The following is a 15,385-nucleotide window of genomic DNA, read 5'->3' as shown; positions in this document are numbered from 1 at the left end:
GGATACGAATAAACGAACCATACAGATATCTTTGTTGTCAGTTATTTTATTATTGATTACTAGATCTTTGTAAAAACATATAGGTCACTGAAGCGTTGAAGCGAGGGGTTGTGTCAAAAATAGTTCGGACCGGAAGTATTTGATATAGCATCACCCGTTTGATATAGCAAAGGTTTATCACACGGGTAATATACACCACACGTATGAGATAAATCTGTGCATTAAATCGAATTTAAATATAAAAAGAACCAACACTGTATGCCGTAGTATTTTCAGAAAAATATATAAAGTTAAACTACTTCCGACATGCTAGTCAATGAATATTATAATAAGCTCTATATACTTTGCTTTACTTCCTTGTCACGTGATCTTGGAGTCTGCGCTGTCTGTAAACTTATAACCCATCCCTATTTCAACTATTCCAGCTACTAAAAATATATAGCCTGTTTATATTGTGATAGCGGATGGCTTGATGTTTTCTATTGATTATTTCTGTTGGACAATCTAGCAATCTAATAGGACCAGATCGACAAGACACTACCATGGTGTCCCTCTCCGGACACTCTGTGTATCACCTCGGTGTCCTCACTGTGTGGTTCTGTCTGCTGGCAGTCTCCCAGGCGGCGTACGGTGAGTAAACTTAACGTACAAGTTTATATTAACAACAATCACGTAAACATGCATGTTAGAGTACGTGATTAGATTCAGAATGTTTCACGTGTGAAATTATCGGATAGACTTCCACTGTAAACTTGTAAAGACAAATGTTTTATTGTGACGGTGTGACCGGTGTTGTAGAGCAGTCTTCCCCCATCCCCATATTAGCCCCCCCCCCCCCCGAAAAACCTGCTACATGTATATAGTAGCCTACCCCCTCCCGGGCTACTATATAGTAGTTTTTCCCCCAAAGTAAGATTTATCCCTTCTGTTTTTGGTTTAGATTTTATAAGAGTTATTAATGGAAACCCAATAAGGATTAAAATCAATGTTTGCACACTCCCATGTTGCATATATATTTGCATTCCTCTGTACAGGTTGAGTTTTGTTTTTCCTTTTTTTGTAATTTTTCTAGACAATGTTAAAAATTAAACTTGCGTATCATGTAATACATAGCACTTCATTTAGGTTAACATTTGATAAATTACCTGGTTTGACAAGATATACACTCATACACACAACTATGTGTTCTGAATTTGTAAATGAAGAATGTTTGAGTATGTTTTTTGAAATAGATCTAACAATCGGTCTGTCTGTGTGTGCAACTTTGTGCAGGCTAGATCCCTGATAGAGAGAATCTTTGGAAGAACTGATATATTGCTCAATATTGTTAAAAAAGTGTAACAGGGGTTATTTGTAGTAGATTTATTTATAATTCAACAATAAACCACCCTGCAAATATACATAAATATATAATTAATGCAAAAAATGTTTATAATTGATTTCAGAAGTCATACATAAATGCTATAAATATGAGAAAGTTATTTCCCTTGTCACAGCATTTTACAATTTATGTTAACTACATGATGACAAAAATCTACACATGTTCAGATTTATCATCATGATCATTATTGAACATTTATATATCAGCTATATATTCTTGTAAAAGTATAAAATTGATTAAGCATGTATTTATGACAAATAATTAATACCTGTTTATGTATGAGAGCCTACATGTAGCTTTCAGAGCACCTAGTATTAATTAACTGAATCTATGACTGTAATAAAAAAACACATTCCATCCTATATCTTTCACACTCTATACACTGAATTTAGTTTGATAACTCAGAATTAATAATGAGATGATTAATTTACAACTTGTTAATTAGAAGAGAAAAGTTAGTACTTACATATGCTTTCTGCATGTTCAGCTTGTTTATCAGAAATATTTGTACGCTGAGAGCTATATCAAAATAGTTTATGTCGACCTAGAATGGCTGTAGCTGAATAAGTGTACTTGTTTTAGGTTATAGTTTTGGAGATATAAGTTTTAATCAATGAAATTTAAGTAATTTAATAAAGCTTAAACACTACTCAGTTATGATTGAATTATTCATTGAATTTTATTTTATTATTTGATTAATTATTATCTTTATTCTATGCATACATAATGTTGATTAAATGATACATACATTATTGTTGGTCAACATAAATAGCTTTGTATCATAATGTTATTAATTAATTGAAGTAGAGTTACAATGTACATGTACGTATTCATAAATGTACAATCTTGTAATTGTACATTTCACTTATTTAAAATATACCAACTACATGTATTAAATTATTAAATCTTTACATGTATTACAAAAGTATGTATCACCTACAAGTAGATAAAAAATTGACATTTATGAAATAGTTTTAATCAGAGTGGGCAAGAAATATTCTTTCTTCATATTAAACTAAGATTTGATAATATTTATTCATTTGATGTTTTGGACTTACAAATTTAAATATGCGCATATGTGCAGAATTCGAAATCAAACGAATCTTCATTTCATTAAAATTCTTGTTTCGTATGAATTTACATTGAAATGAACGAACAAACACGTAGCATCTTTTTCATGGGAGGGGGTGACGACTCATTTGATAAGTCTTGACAAGCAAAATATATATATATATATATATAAACTTTACAAAATCGTGAAATTTCTATTTCGTGGTCGGGGGAAAGAGGGGGGGGGGGGGGGGTCGTAGTATACTTGTTCACTGTTTATTTCCTAATTTTCAATTCATTTTTTTTATATGTAATTTTAAGAAAGTGGGGTAGGGGTGAAGAGGCCCCTTCTCCCCTGAAGCTACGTGCCTGACGAAGTTGTAAACACTCGAAAACATATAATCAAAATATCTTAGATTTATCTTCGGTGCTTATGGGTTTTTTCCAGAGTTATATAATATTACTGTTATCTTTACGGACGGGTTTTATACATCAAAGCGATCGTCGTCACATCATAGTGTCACTTGAAACGAGTATTTTTATTTAACTGTAATATTTGCAAGGTTTATTTAGGTTTGATTTTGAATGCAGACTGTGTATTTTGTATTAAAATTAATTAATGCATATATGATAAATAGTTGTCCTTTACTTTTCCCAGCGACGTTTCCGATGACTTAATTAATGTTTTCTCATTAGGTGACCCGCGTCCAATCCTCGTAATAACTGAAGCCGTTTTTTCTTCTAAATTGTCTTAATATTGACGAATTGCATTTTGTTTTACGTTTCAATGGTTGAATAGAATTTAAAGACATTTTCTTTAATACATTTTTAAACTGTATCTCGGAAAAAAGAAGTGATTTAAAACTACATTTTTTAAAGCATTTTCCTTGCCGTGCAACAGAACTTTTGTTTTTTCCACGGTTTTTAATACTTACAATTTAACGTATAAACATTTTTTTTTGTAATAGATGTTCTGTCCTATGTCACTTCCGAAGTAAGACAACATTTGACTTTTTTAACCTTTAGTTTCAAATATTTAAAACTTTTTTTCAATAATAGATATTGTATCATTTCATATCATATCATAATTTTGATATCAGCTATTGCAAGTTATTGCCACGAATGGTCCGCCATAAACATGACCAACATGTAAAACAAGAGAGGGGGGGGTGATTTACAATATAGTAGGTTTTCCATGGAGGTAAAGGGGAAATCTCACTATATGGTCAGATTTTCGTGGGGGGGGGGGGGTGAAACTGCCATATAGCCATATTTCAGAAGGGGGGGTGTTATATAGCCATTTTCCGGGGGAAAGTGGCTAGAAGGAAAAGGCAATTTAAAACATCGGTGCAAGTACCGGCGTCAGATAACTGATTTGGTAGATCACCTGACTAGAGATTCAGAGGGGGGGGGGGGGGGTTATGCCCCCTCCATGAAATAGCCAGGTTCGAATCCTGGTCTGGTCCGTCATTATTTCTCCCATCCCGTTACACTATCATAATTAAAGGTTTGGAGGTCACATGTCGTATCCGTGAATTGTGTCAGCAATATCTGTATAGATATATCAAGGGATAACTTTGGCTAATGGGGAATTTCGAAAGGGATTGGGGAGTTTTTTAAAGGCCTATTTAGAATAATTTTACAGTGTAGATTTGATTTTTTTGAATTTTTCAGGGGGGATCCTGATTTAATTTAAAAATTCAAACGAAGGACAAATTTATTTTCTTTAGTCCGATTTTTTTTTTGGGGGGGGGGGTGCGGGTAATGGTTGTTTATTACGTCACAGTTTTTGTTTCCTCCATTGTTTTTTTTTTTGGTTTTTTGTTTTTGGTTTTTTTTTTACTTAACAACCGCACAGAAAGCAAACGGTCAGACCAACTACACGATGAAGTACATGTAAATCGACCAACAAAAAACGTTTGAGCATATTTTAAGGGTCAACATTTTGAAGATGTAAACAGATAGATCAATCTAAATATATAAATAAACACATGACGGCATAATTAATTATCTAACAGAGTAAACTGATCGTCGCACCGTGCACGTGGGTTATTACAAAGCACAACTTAAATTCTAAGTACATATCCGTTCCTTTACTTTCTAATATCAAAATATTCAAACAAATTAATCAATTTAAATATTGAGTTTTCAAAACCACCTGACAGTTCATTCAAGATATTCATGCATGGCAGCATACTTATTGTAAATAATAATGTATCTCATACATGTGGGGTATACCACCCTTGTAATAAACCTTTGCTTTATCAAACGGGTTAATTTTACCAAATACTTCCGGTCCGAACTATTTTTGACACAGCCCCTCGCTTCAACGCTTCATGCAGTCGCTTCAGTGACCTATTTTTGAAGATTTGCTAGTTTTTTCAACATAACTATACCTATTACCAAAAATTGATATTAAATGGATTTTGTCAAAGATTTAAAATACAAATATGAAGGAAACCAAATAAATGTAAAGCATAGGCGTCGAAACCAGTTAGGGGGGGGGGGGCTTAATCTCACCCTGCCCACCCACCCCCCCCCCACTTTCAATTTGCTTCCGATGCCACTGTGTAGTTTATGAAATTGCAAATCACGTTAGCTAACCAGGAATTCATCCTGATGATGCGATGAAACTAGGACGCTTTGGTTGTGTTTATATACAAGACCTTACCGAAATAATATTTCTAATGACTTTTTTCCACCACCAGTAAGCATCCTTATTCAATATTCTCAGTTTAGAATCATTAGGCTTGTGTTTTATAAAACATCAACAACTATTCCTTGTTCGAGTCAATAGACCCCTTTACGACAACAGCAGTACTGCACACTTGCATGGCAGATAAAATTTTAGTATGTAGATAATTAAATGACGTAAATGAAACAATTGACTTATGTCATATTTCACAAAATTATGTCATTTTTTCTTGCAAACGAGAGGAACCGCAGTTACCATGAAGGGGTTACTTCAAACTAACGAGCATTCGCAACTTTGTGTATGTCAACAAACTTGATTATTCAAGTCTTCTTATCAGTATTTCTATTTAATCAAGTGATTAAGCTCTAAAAAATTATTTAGCGCTAAAAATATATTTAAAGGGTTATTTCAGTGAAACTTGACATGAAAACAGTTATATCTTTATCCGAAATGACGTACTTAATAGTATTGCGCAAGGACTGTCTCAAAAGTTTCATAATTTAAATCAAATTTTATGTGATAAATAAAACATCTATAATTTTGTGATTTTATATTTGCTTTATCAAACTCCTTGAAATGGTTATATTCGCTCGGCAAGCCTCGCAAATAAATACACCATTTTGAACTGGTTGGATATAGCAAATATAAAATCACACAATATAGACATCCTCTGTGCACTTGTACTTGTACCCTATTGCAAAATTAATTTTTTTTAGAGTTATGTATATAATTACCATCGCACCATGATTTGACATAAATCCCGAAAATTACACTCTGAGTTCACTGTATGTTTATCTTCACAGTTAATGTCGCCCTCAACAAACCAGCGTACCAACAGTACCAATACACCCCAGGTGACGACAGATGGGACGCCAGTAACGCTGTAGACGGACGTAAATCAGACCGGAGTTATAGAGGAGGTCAATGTGCTGTATCATATTGGGGACAAAAAGCCACCTGGTGGGTGAACCTGACCACCATCCACAGCATCTACAACATCACCATATACTTCAGGACGGACAATAATCTACAGGGTATAGTCACATTTTATTCTTTTATATTTACCCTCAGATAACGTTTCTGTTAAAACTCAAATTATATTTATTTCCATGACTATTAAATTTAAGAATTATCATATTGTGTTTGATGTAAAAGTTCGTGCCACGATTTGATTATACTAGTTACAATAGTTAGTTTGCTTGTTCATTTGTTGGTTTCTTTCCACTGCCGTGCATTGTTTAAACAATGTAGGTCGTTAAATAAGGAATAAGGAATCATTCTTTGAGTATTATGAGGTGATAATTTCGGTCGGGGTGTGAAGGGCTTTATGATAGATTTGATCACACCCCGACCGAAATTATCATCTCATAATATTCAAAGAATGATTCCTTATTACTTATATTTATATAATTTTAAACCATCGTACGATTATATATATTTAAATATAAATAAGCAAATCCCACTGGCGCCTCGATTTGGCAACAGTTGTATTATGGGTTATATAGTACAAAATCGATACGTAGTGTTATCACAGGCAAAGACACTGGAAAATGTAAATATACAATCTTAACGTTTGTTTAAATACCAATAATTTGTCATATTTTAATTGCTTTTATTAACATATATATTTGATTATGATTTGTATGCCCCCTCCATGAAATAGCCAGGGCATATATTGTTACCCTGTTCCGTCCTTCCATCAGCATTCACTTTACGATCATTTTCTCAACAACTGTTGCACACATTCAATTTAAATTTGATCTATGGACAGGCACGTAACACCGTGTTTGAAAGGGGGGGGGGGCAAACTCATCCAAAACATCTTGACAACCCCCCTCCCCCCAAAATAAAGAGGAAAACCTTACTTTCCAAAATCTTCGGAATCCTAATCCCTGTGTGATGGGGGGGGGGGGGGGGGGCGCTCTTTATTTAAATATATTTTTTTTATTACATTTAAATAATTTAAATAATTATTTATGTAAATATAAGAAAAATCTTTGCTGCCAAAAAAGGGGGGGGGGGGAACTGATGCTACGTGCCTGATGGATGTACATGTATCTTATGAATATATACATGTAGGTTGCATTCGAACTGGCCCCGGTCCTATGATTTTAAACAGAGTTATGCCTCTTAGACTTAGAACAAAAATGGAAAATTCACTTTGCGATCATAATTTGAACAACTATTGCACACATTTAAGTCAATTTTGATATATGGATACATCATAGGGATGTACAACTTGGGATCGAATTTGTTTCTGGTCCAATTATTTTTGAGAGTTATGTCTATTGAACTTTGAAGAAAAAAATGAGAAATTCTCAGTTTCCGCTCTCTGACTTTTGAAGGGATGCATATATCAAGCTGATATTTCATATGTAGGTTATTTACCAAAAAATACAAAATACAAAACAAGTTTAAATTTAGTTCCGGTCCGATGAATTTTAGACAGAGTAAAGGCCCTGTTACACCAAGTAGCGTTTCCACAGCGTGTTAATTAACGGCGTTGTAAAATTCATGGAATCACCGTGGGATCGTACAATGTACAAATTTAAAATGTAAAATTTTATTTGAAAGTTTTACAAGTGAAGATGTCATGGCGTCCTGACGGCGACCGAGGCGTTTTCACGGAGCTCCCGCGGCGTGGAACTGCGTTCTCACAAAGTTCTACTAGGCGATTGACTGCGCTCTCGCCACCCTCATGACGTGCTAGGAGTTTTTACCGCGCGTCCACGGCGTGCTCTGCGCTCTGACTGCGTGCACAGGACGTTCTTTATTACTTCTTGGTAGGTTATTGTCAATTTGTGCAATTGTGTGGGAAACAAACAAGAATTTACAACTGGTAAATAAACTAGAGACGAGCTCGTTGCAAGCAACGATTAGGTCTTCCGTCGTAGCTGCGTCATACTTGTGACGTAATACAAAAATTGATACCTGACCATGGTGCAATATTAGATGTGTAAACACTGTGTAAAAGAAACAAAGTACATGTATATAAGCAAATACAGATCTTTCAAAGTTGTCTGAAGTTTGATTCGCCGCATGTTGTTTTTTTGCATGTGCATTTTATTTTGAGTAACTTATCTAATCATCATAATTGACTCAATATACACAGAATATGGACGACGATTATAATCACACAGTGGGTATGCCCGGTATGAACGTAAAAAGACCAAACATTTTACTCGCATTTTTAATCGAAAGCAAGGGCCAATGAATCTTTTAGAATGTATGCGGAGATCCTCGAAATTTTACAGGGGGTTCTGAAGAATAATTTTGTTTTTTGAGGGGGGGGGGGGCACGCGCGGATAAGAAAAATTTTCCTGGGGTGGGGGTTGAGTGTCTGACGGTTATTTGAGTTTGCCTGGGGATGTCCGAGGCATATTTTTGTAATTTTATATTGTACATGTAATGGAAAGAAATTTTGCGGGGGTTAGGGTTGGATCTGGAACCCTCACCCTACTCTTCTAGATTCGCGCATGGGGAAGACCGATGCCGGTAATTTAACGGTAATTTTAACCCTTTTTATTTAATTAATCATTTTCAAAATTATCGGAATTCCAATATTACCTTTAAACGCAGTTAAAACTTAAAATACGAACCATTTAGTCTCGGTGAGTATTCGGCCAACATGCGTCCGCGTACGAAAGAAATGGCAACATTCAAGAAATTTGGATGGACGATCTGGGTCCTAGGTCGTCCATCCGATTCTTTTTCAGACTAAGAGCTACAGAACTGCACTTAGAGAATGTCAAACTGATTATGTCAATTTATTTTGTCTCAAAGAATCAGTTTTTTTAAACAATAAAGATTTACCTTAAAAACAAAAGGAATCGGGCACAATTTTCAATGTTAGCATTTTACAATTTAAAGGTCTAATAAAATTTTGAATGAAGTTTCAAGATACTACTCTTCGTTGTTTTATACGAAATATTGCATGGAAAAAAGATTTACATCGCATATATATTGTAGAACTAATTATTTCTCTTTTTTATTTACATCAAAATATATCCAAGAAAAAATCTAAATATTTTTTTTCCTTTATATGTGTTAATGAAAACGTTGGTCAGCAAGGGCCGGTTCTATGTCGTGCAAGCACCTACTTAATAGATTGTTACACGGATCTACCACGATGACAAATATCGAAAAGGCAATATTGTGGGTGAAGGATGAAAGTGTAGTTTGTTTTTTAGGTTTATTTTTGATAATTATATTTATCTGGATCAATTTCCGTTATGAAGTCAAGCATATATTTTCATATTATTATTGACTTAAAGTTAGTTATTATGCGCAGATCATGCATTCCTCTATGGTTTTCACAATTGCACGTATCAGTTAGTACACGTTTTTGCTTACGGAGAAATAAATTTCCAAAGAGATGATATAGTTATCAGTTAAGTTCCAGATTGTCTTCTGCACATGCAAGCACGTGTGTAATCCTGATTTAAAAATAGGTATAATGGGGGGGGGGGGGGGTCATCGCAACAAAATTATGTATTAGCGTACTAGAGTGTACATTGTTAATTAATGATTGATGTTGAATTGTTATTAACAAACAAAATCATAAATTTATAATAACATACACTAAAATGCCAGGGAGTTCTGCTGGACGCGATTTCATTTGTCTTCAATTAATAGGGTGTAAGGATGCCCGCCTACTTAATACATATGCTCACGCGTCAACCGATTAAAAATGACTGTATTTTGCATTTATAAATCGTTCTAAAACATTCGATCTGATATTTCGTTGTTAACAATTCAAAACTTTGAACGATTAAATTTGTTTTATACCTACCCCGACCCTCACGGAAAAATCCATTCAGATCAATGGAAATTTCATTTACAAGACTCCGCGCCAGAATCAGAATGTCTCATTCATTAATTTTTTCGTAGTTAAAGTGGAAGAGTCCAAAATAGGAATAGAATAGGAATACCATGTGAACATATGCCGTGAATGCAGTTTACTTTGCGTCTATTTTTTTTATTTTGAGAGTCCTTTTTATCATGTTTATCATGGCTTGAAAATGACGGAAGGCCCTTGAATGTTGTTATCATTATGCAGGCACGTAGCATCCTTTTTGAAAGTGGGGGGGGGGGGGCAGACTCATCCAAAAAATCTTGACAAGCAAAAAAAAAAAAAAAAAAAAAGACTTTCCCAAAATCTTCAAAATCCTAATCCAGAAAAATTAGTTGCTGTGAGAAAAAGTGTGGTGGGGGGAGGGGGGGGGGGGCACCCACAAGCTTGAATTAATAATTGCCTGACGATGTATCTTTAATGTGTCAACATTTATATTCATAATTGATGAAAACGTTATATGGGATGTAATAAGCAACAATGAGCAAGATTGTTCAATTAAAAGGGCTTTTCACATTGCACGTGTGTAATCCTGATTTAAAAATAGATTGCCATATTTGAAAGGTCAAAAAAAAAAAGAGGGAGGTGTCATTGCAACAAGATGATACACATTGTCTAAGTAGTACAATGTAAGTAATAGTTGGTGTTGGATTATCATCATTAACAAAGAATCATCAGTTTGGATTAATTAAAACAAATACAAATTCATATAATTGGAATATTTACTGGAGGGGCTACGTACAAGTAATTCGCCGAAGTGGGGTACGTGTGACCCGATTTTCGATCAATTTGGCGATTTCATTCATCTGGAAAAGGGTTTCACTCGCGTGTACAAATGTAACTGTACATCAAACAATTGCTAGTCAATTAAGTGTGTATGTTAATTGGATAGATTTCTTCTAAAACATTCAATCCAAAGTATAATATATGTAGTTATTAGTTGACACCCTCCCAATGGATCTATGCCGATGGATCTATCTGAGATCTCAGCTGTTGCGTGAATGGTAAAGAAAGACTTCGCGCCATAATACGTCTCATTCATAATTTTGGCTCGCCGATTAGTGGGCGAGTCCAAGTAAGGCAAGAGCACATGATGTGTAGATGGTCTTACCCACTCTATTTTCTTAACTGGTCATATAATAAATAGAGATATCATGGATCTTTCACTTTTGTCGGAGCATGTAATAAATGGAACCAAAAAATAAAGTAATTCTAATTGAATTAAATTGAAGTTAAAATGTAAATACCCCCTCCCACCTACGGATTAGGATTTTCAAAATTCCCCATTTTTTTAATTCCTTGTCACGATTTTTTTTTTGGATAAAGCTGCCCACCTACCCCATACCCCCCCCCCCCTCCCCCCCCCCCACACACACACACACTTTCAAATAACGATGCTACATGTACATGTTTGAATATCCTTTCCTATATGGTTAGAAATAACAAAATGTCTTTGATTTTGCATCTAATATATAACAAATTCAATTTTCAATTTGGCTGTTTGAGATTATTCGATACATGTACATTCCTAAAATGATTTAAAATAATGAAATGATTTAATTTCCAGTGATATACAGGTACATGCACTCGATCGAAAAAAAAGATTGAAATTGCTTCTAAACTCTGCACGTTCATTTTAATAATTTATGATCCGCAGCGATAATTAAATTTAATTTCTTATAAGATAGCCTAATTGATACATGCATGCTTCCATTGAATAAATTTGGGTAGTCAGGCAAGCTTTTTGGAAAGCTATTGCTTGTATAATATTAAGGTCAGACGCGACCTTCATGTATCTTCCATTGTTTCCTATCTCCACAATGTGAATTAAGATTTCCACTTTGTTATTTCATAATTAAATTTTTAGGTAATATGATTTTTTTGGTTTGGATATAAAGTGTTCAAATTAAAATATAGAGTATGACTTAACTTATAAGCATTCAAATGCATTTTGCGTGCTATTTTAAGGAAAGTTCGAAATATTCTAGCTCCAAAACGAGCCTGGTAATGTACTCTAAATTTTTTGGAATTAACAGGTTTAAATGTTAATAAATAAGGAATGAAATATCAAGGAAAATTATATAAAATTGAGGAACGTCTCGTCTGTCCTTAATTAAAATAATATAAATAGACATCATAAATCCCATATCAAACGACATATAACAACTTGAATCTGCACGTCTTTTAATGAATTTGTGACCGCGTAGATTTGCACGGTGCTAGGGAATTCTTCTGGATCTGCATCGGTCGTGTGCAGTACGAACCGGGTGAGGGAATGTTGGCGTAAAGGGTATAAGGTTGAGGCGCGCTGTGGGCCGTAAGCTAAAACGAAGGGTAGGTTTGCCGTATTCCCAAAGGTCCACCAGTATACAGTTCCAGAGAAATAAACCAAGTGATGAAGGATTCCGTATTTATTGGCCGAGATTCAACGATGGCAACATTGAAACATTTTAACAGACAGACATTTTACAAACAAGTCGGATATGGCCAGTAGTGGCCTCCGGACTCAAGACTCTGAGTGAGTCGGACGTGGCCGAGGCTGGCCACCGTATTCCAGACTGCCGATTGACCATTGTACATAATTATTTATAAGAATCTGAACAATGAGTATAAATTGACAGGTGATGACATAAGTAAGCTGAGTGAAAGGTTCACAGATATAAAACAATTAAATAAACTCAATGAGTCTTTGATGTCCAAGACATGAAAAACTGATAATTGCACAATGTTGTTTTAAGAGATTAACAGTCCTTGAGACATGGCACTCCGTCTCTTTGAAATCACATATAGAGTCCGAAAAGTGTCAATCACTAAATAAATAAGTAACTTTGTAAGAAATAATCTGTGAGAAAATATTACGAAACAGATGTTGAATTTTAAAAGAAAAGTCCAAAATAAAGTTATAATAAAACAGTGAATTTTGCACGGTGATAGTTTCCCACCGCTCCGGGGAAAACACGTCCTCGTGTTTTGAATGAAATATAACATTTCTTCCTCTGTTTTTTTTATTTTCTTCCACCGGTAACGGACGTTTGAGGACAGCTGAAGTTTCTACAGTTGACCGTTGTTTCCTGGTGATGAACAGAGAAAACTGTCTGCATAGTTCATGGCGGCTGGAACTTTTGTTGTCCATCGTTGTTACGTTGAGACTGAGTTGATGTTCAATGGGGGAACTCGCTGGCTGAAGAGGTCCAGGATCTGACTACTGCAAAATGTATGCAGCAGCCCCGGGCGTTGTTGTTACCCTTAGGATTCATCCACCAATTGTGACCGCGTAGATTTGCACGGTGCTAGGGAATTCTTCTGGATCTGCATCGGTCGTGTGCAGTACGAACCGGGTGAGGGAATGTTGGCGTAAAGGGTATAAGGTTGAGGCGCGCTGTGGGCCGTAAGCTAAAACGAAGGGTAGGTTTGCCGTATTCCCACAGGTCCACCAGTATACAGTTCCAGAGAAATAAACCAAGTGATGAAGGATTCCGTATTTATTGGCCGAGATTCAACGATGGCAACATTAAAACATTTTAACAGACAGACATTTTACAAACAAGTCGGATATGGCCAGTAGTGGCCTCCGGACTCAAGACTCTGAGTGAGTCGGACGTGGCCGAGGCTGGCCACCGTATTCCAGACTGCCGATTGACCATTGTACATAATTATTTATAAGAATCTGAACAATGAGTATAAATTGACAGGTGATGACATAAGTAAGCTGAGTGAAAGGTTCACAGATATAAAACAATTAAATAAACTCAATGAGTCTTTGATGTCCAAGACATGAAAAACTGATAATTGCACAATGTTGTTTTAAGAGATTAACAGTCCTTGAGACATGGCACTCCGTCTCTTTGAAATCACATATAGAGTCCGAAAAGTGTCAATCACTAAATAAATAAGTAACTTTGTAAGAAATAAACTGTGAGAAAATATTACGAAACAGATGTTGAATTTTAAAAGAAAAGTCCAAAATAAATTTATAATTAAACAGTGAATTTTGCACGGTGATAAATTTATGAACAGCGGGAAATTCTAAGGTAATGTTAGCTGCAAGTCTGTACAGCCCTTGTATGAAAAATTTCGGATGGTACTCAATTTTTCCAGACGGAGAGCTACATATATGCAGCTAAGGTAACTAATAATGCTTCCGATGAAATACTTTGTTTAGTAATGCAAGGTTTTAAGAGAGCAATACTTATTTGTTTAAAAAATAACACCCTAATACTTCGCATTTTATTCGCTGTTTGTAGAACAAGCAGAACCAGTATCAGTTCGATCCCTACCGTATGTACATTGTTCGAATTTAATAGCCCTTGCATTGCATTGCTTTGCATGTACAAAATATCTTTTAAAAATTCAACACTGAAAGTGTTTATCTATATGGCTATTAATCTATATGTACATGTACACATAGCGTTCACATGTGATTCAAAATACCCCAAACGGAAAAATTCACTTATTGAGTCTACATTTTATAGAACTTGCAAAAAATACATTGCGGGTCTGAATGTTTGTTAATGTGTCAATCTATCAATATACAGTTTGTTAATTTTTTTCGATTGCTAAGGCTACATCGTTTTTGATGAACATTGAACAACATTTTTTCCATGCCATTATTTCCACGGAAGATAGCGAGTACAATTATAAAGCACAATTTATTTAATTATCTCTTTAATATTGTGTACTAGTATGTAATAAATAATTTATAAATTGCTGCCGAAGGTTGTTTGGTACTTTCGTTTGTAGATGCATTGCAAGTAAAAAACGTGAAACGCGGGGCAAGTCATAATTAATATCCCTAATAACCGTTACTTAAAAATAGCGGCTTTGGATTCAAATATTATCGTATACGAATATTAAGTTCACTTTTTAAAATCATCTCCACGATGATAATATTATATCCATCGGAAATCAGTATTTTGTTTTGCTTTAAAAGAAATGTTCTATCGGGAGCAATCCCGCGTTCGTTTAAATTGCCAGCGTACATTTGTCATGTCAGTAATACACATCGTGCTTTATATGACGGCCGTGTATACGTACTGTAGAAAAGTTGAGTTTAACTAGAGCAGAGCTCGTTGCAAAGCAACGAATAGGTCTTCCGTTGTTGCTGTGAGTTGAAACTACATAGAATTTGGTATCAAACGACTATATTGACTAAACTCTCAGTTACGCTTTCGTTATGAAAACTCGTGGTTATTGAGAGTTTGTATGAAAACACGTTTTTAAAAAGACCGTAAGATGTTTTGAAAATGTGTTAGAAAAAGTAATTGTCGAACACAGTTCGTGTAATCGTTTCAGAAATACTTTAAACTATTAGAACAGAGGTTTAATGGATAGTATAATTTATAAAGGGTAGCAAGCATTGCTATATACCCATGATTCGTGTTTGGAATGGTAATGAAAAAAAGACGAA

General features: G+C 34.9%; 1 protein-coding gene across 1 annotated transcript in view; it reads left to right on the top strand.

The window, feature by feature from the left end:
• Positions 1–394: 394 nt before the first annotated feature.
• Positions 395–15,385, top strand: part of LOC128171503 (multiple epidermal growth factor-like domains protein 10) — a 90,249-nt gene continuing 75,258 nt past the window's right edge. The window contains exons 1-2 of the mRNA XM_052837274.1: positions 395–630; positions 5,930–6,160. Coding sequence (XP_052693234.1) covers positions 543–630; positions 5,930–6,160 — 319 coding nt within the window. The 5' untranslated portion in view covers positions 395–542. The remainder of the gene's footprint in view (positions 631–5,929; positions 6,161–15,385) is intronic.

This window comes from Crassostrea angulata, chromosome 2, assembly GCF_025612915.1.
Source record: "Crassostrea angulata isolate pt1a10 chromosome 2, ASM2561291v2, whole genome shotgun sequence".
Lineage (NCBI taxonomy): Eukaryota > Metazoa > Mollusca > Bivalvia > Ostreida > Ostreidae > Magallana > Magallana angulata.
The sequence above is the reverse complement of the archived record's forward strand: the minus strand, read 5'-3'. Positions and strand labels throughout refer to the sequence as shown.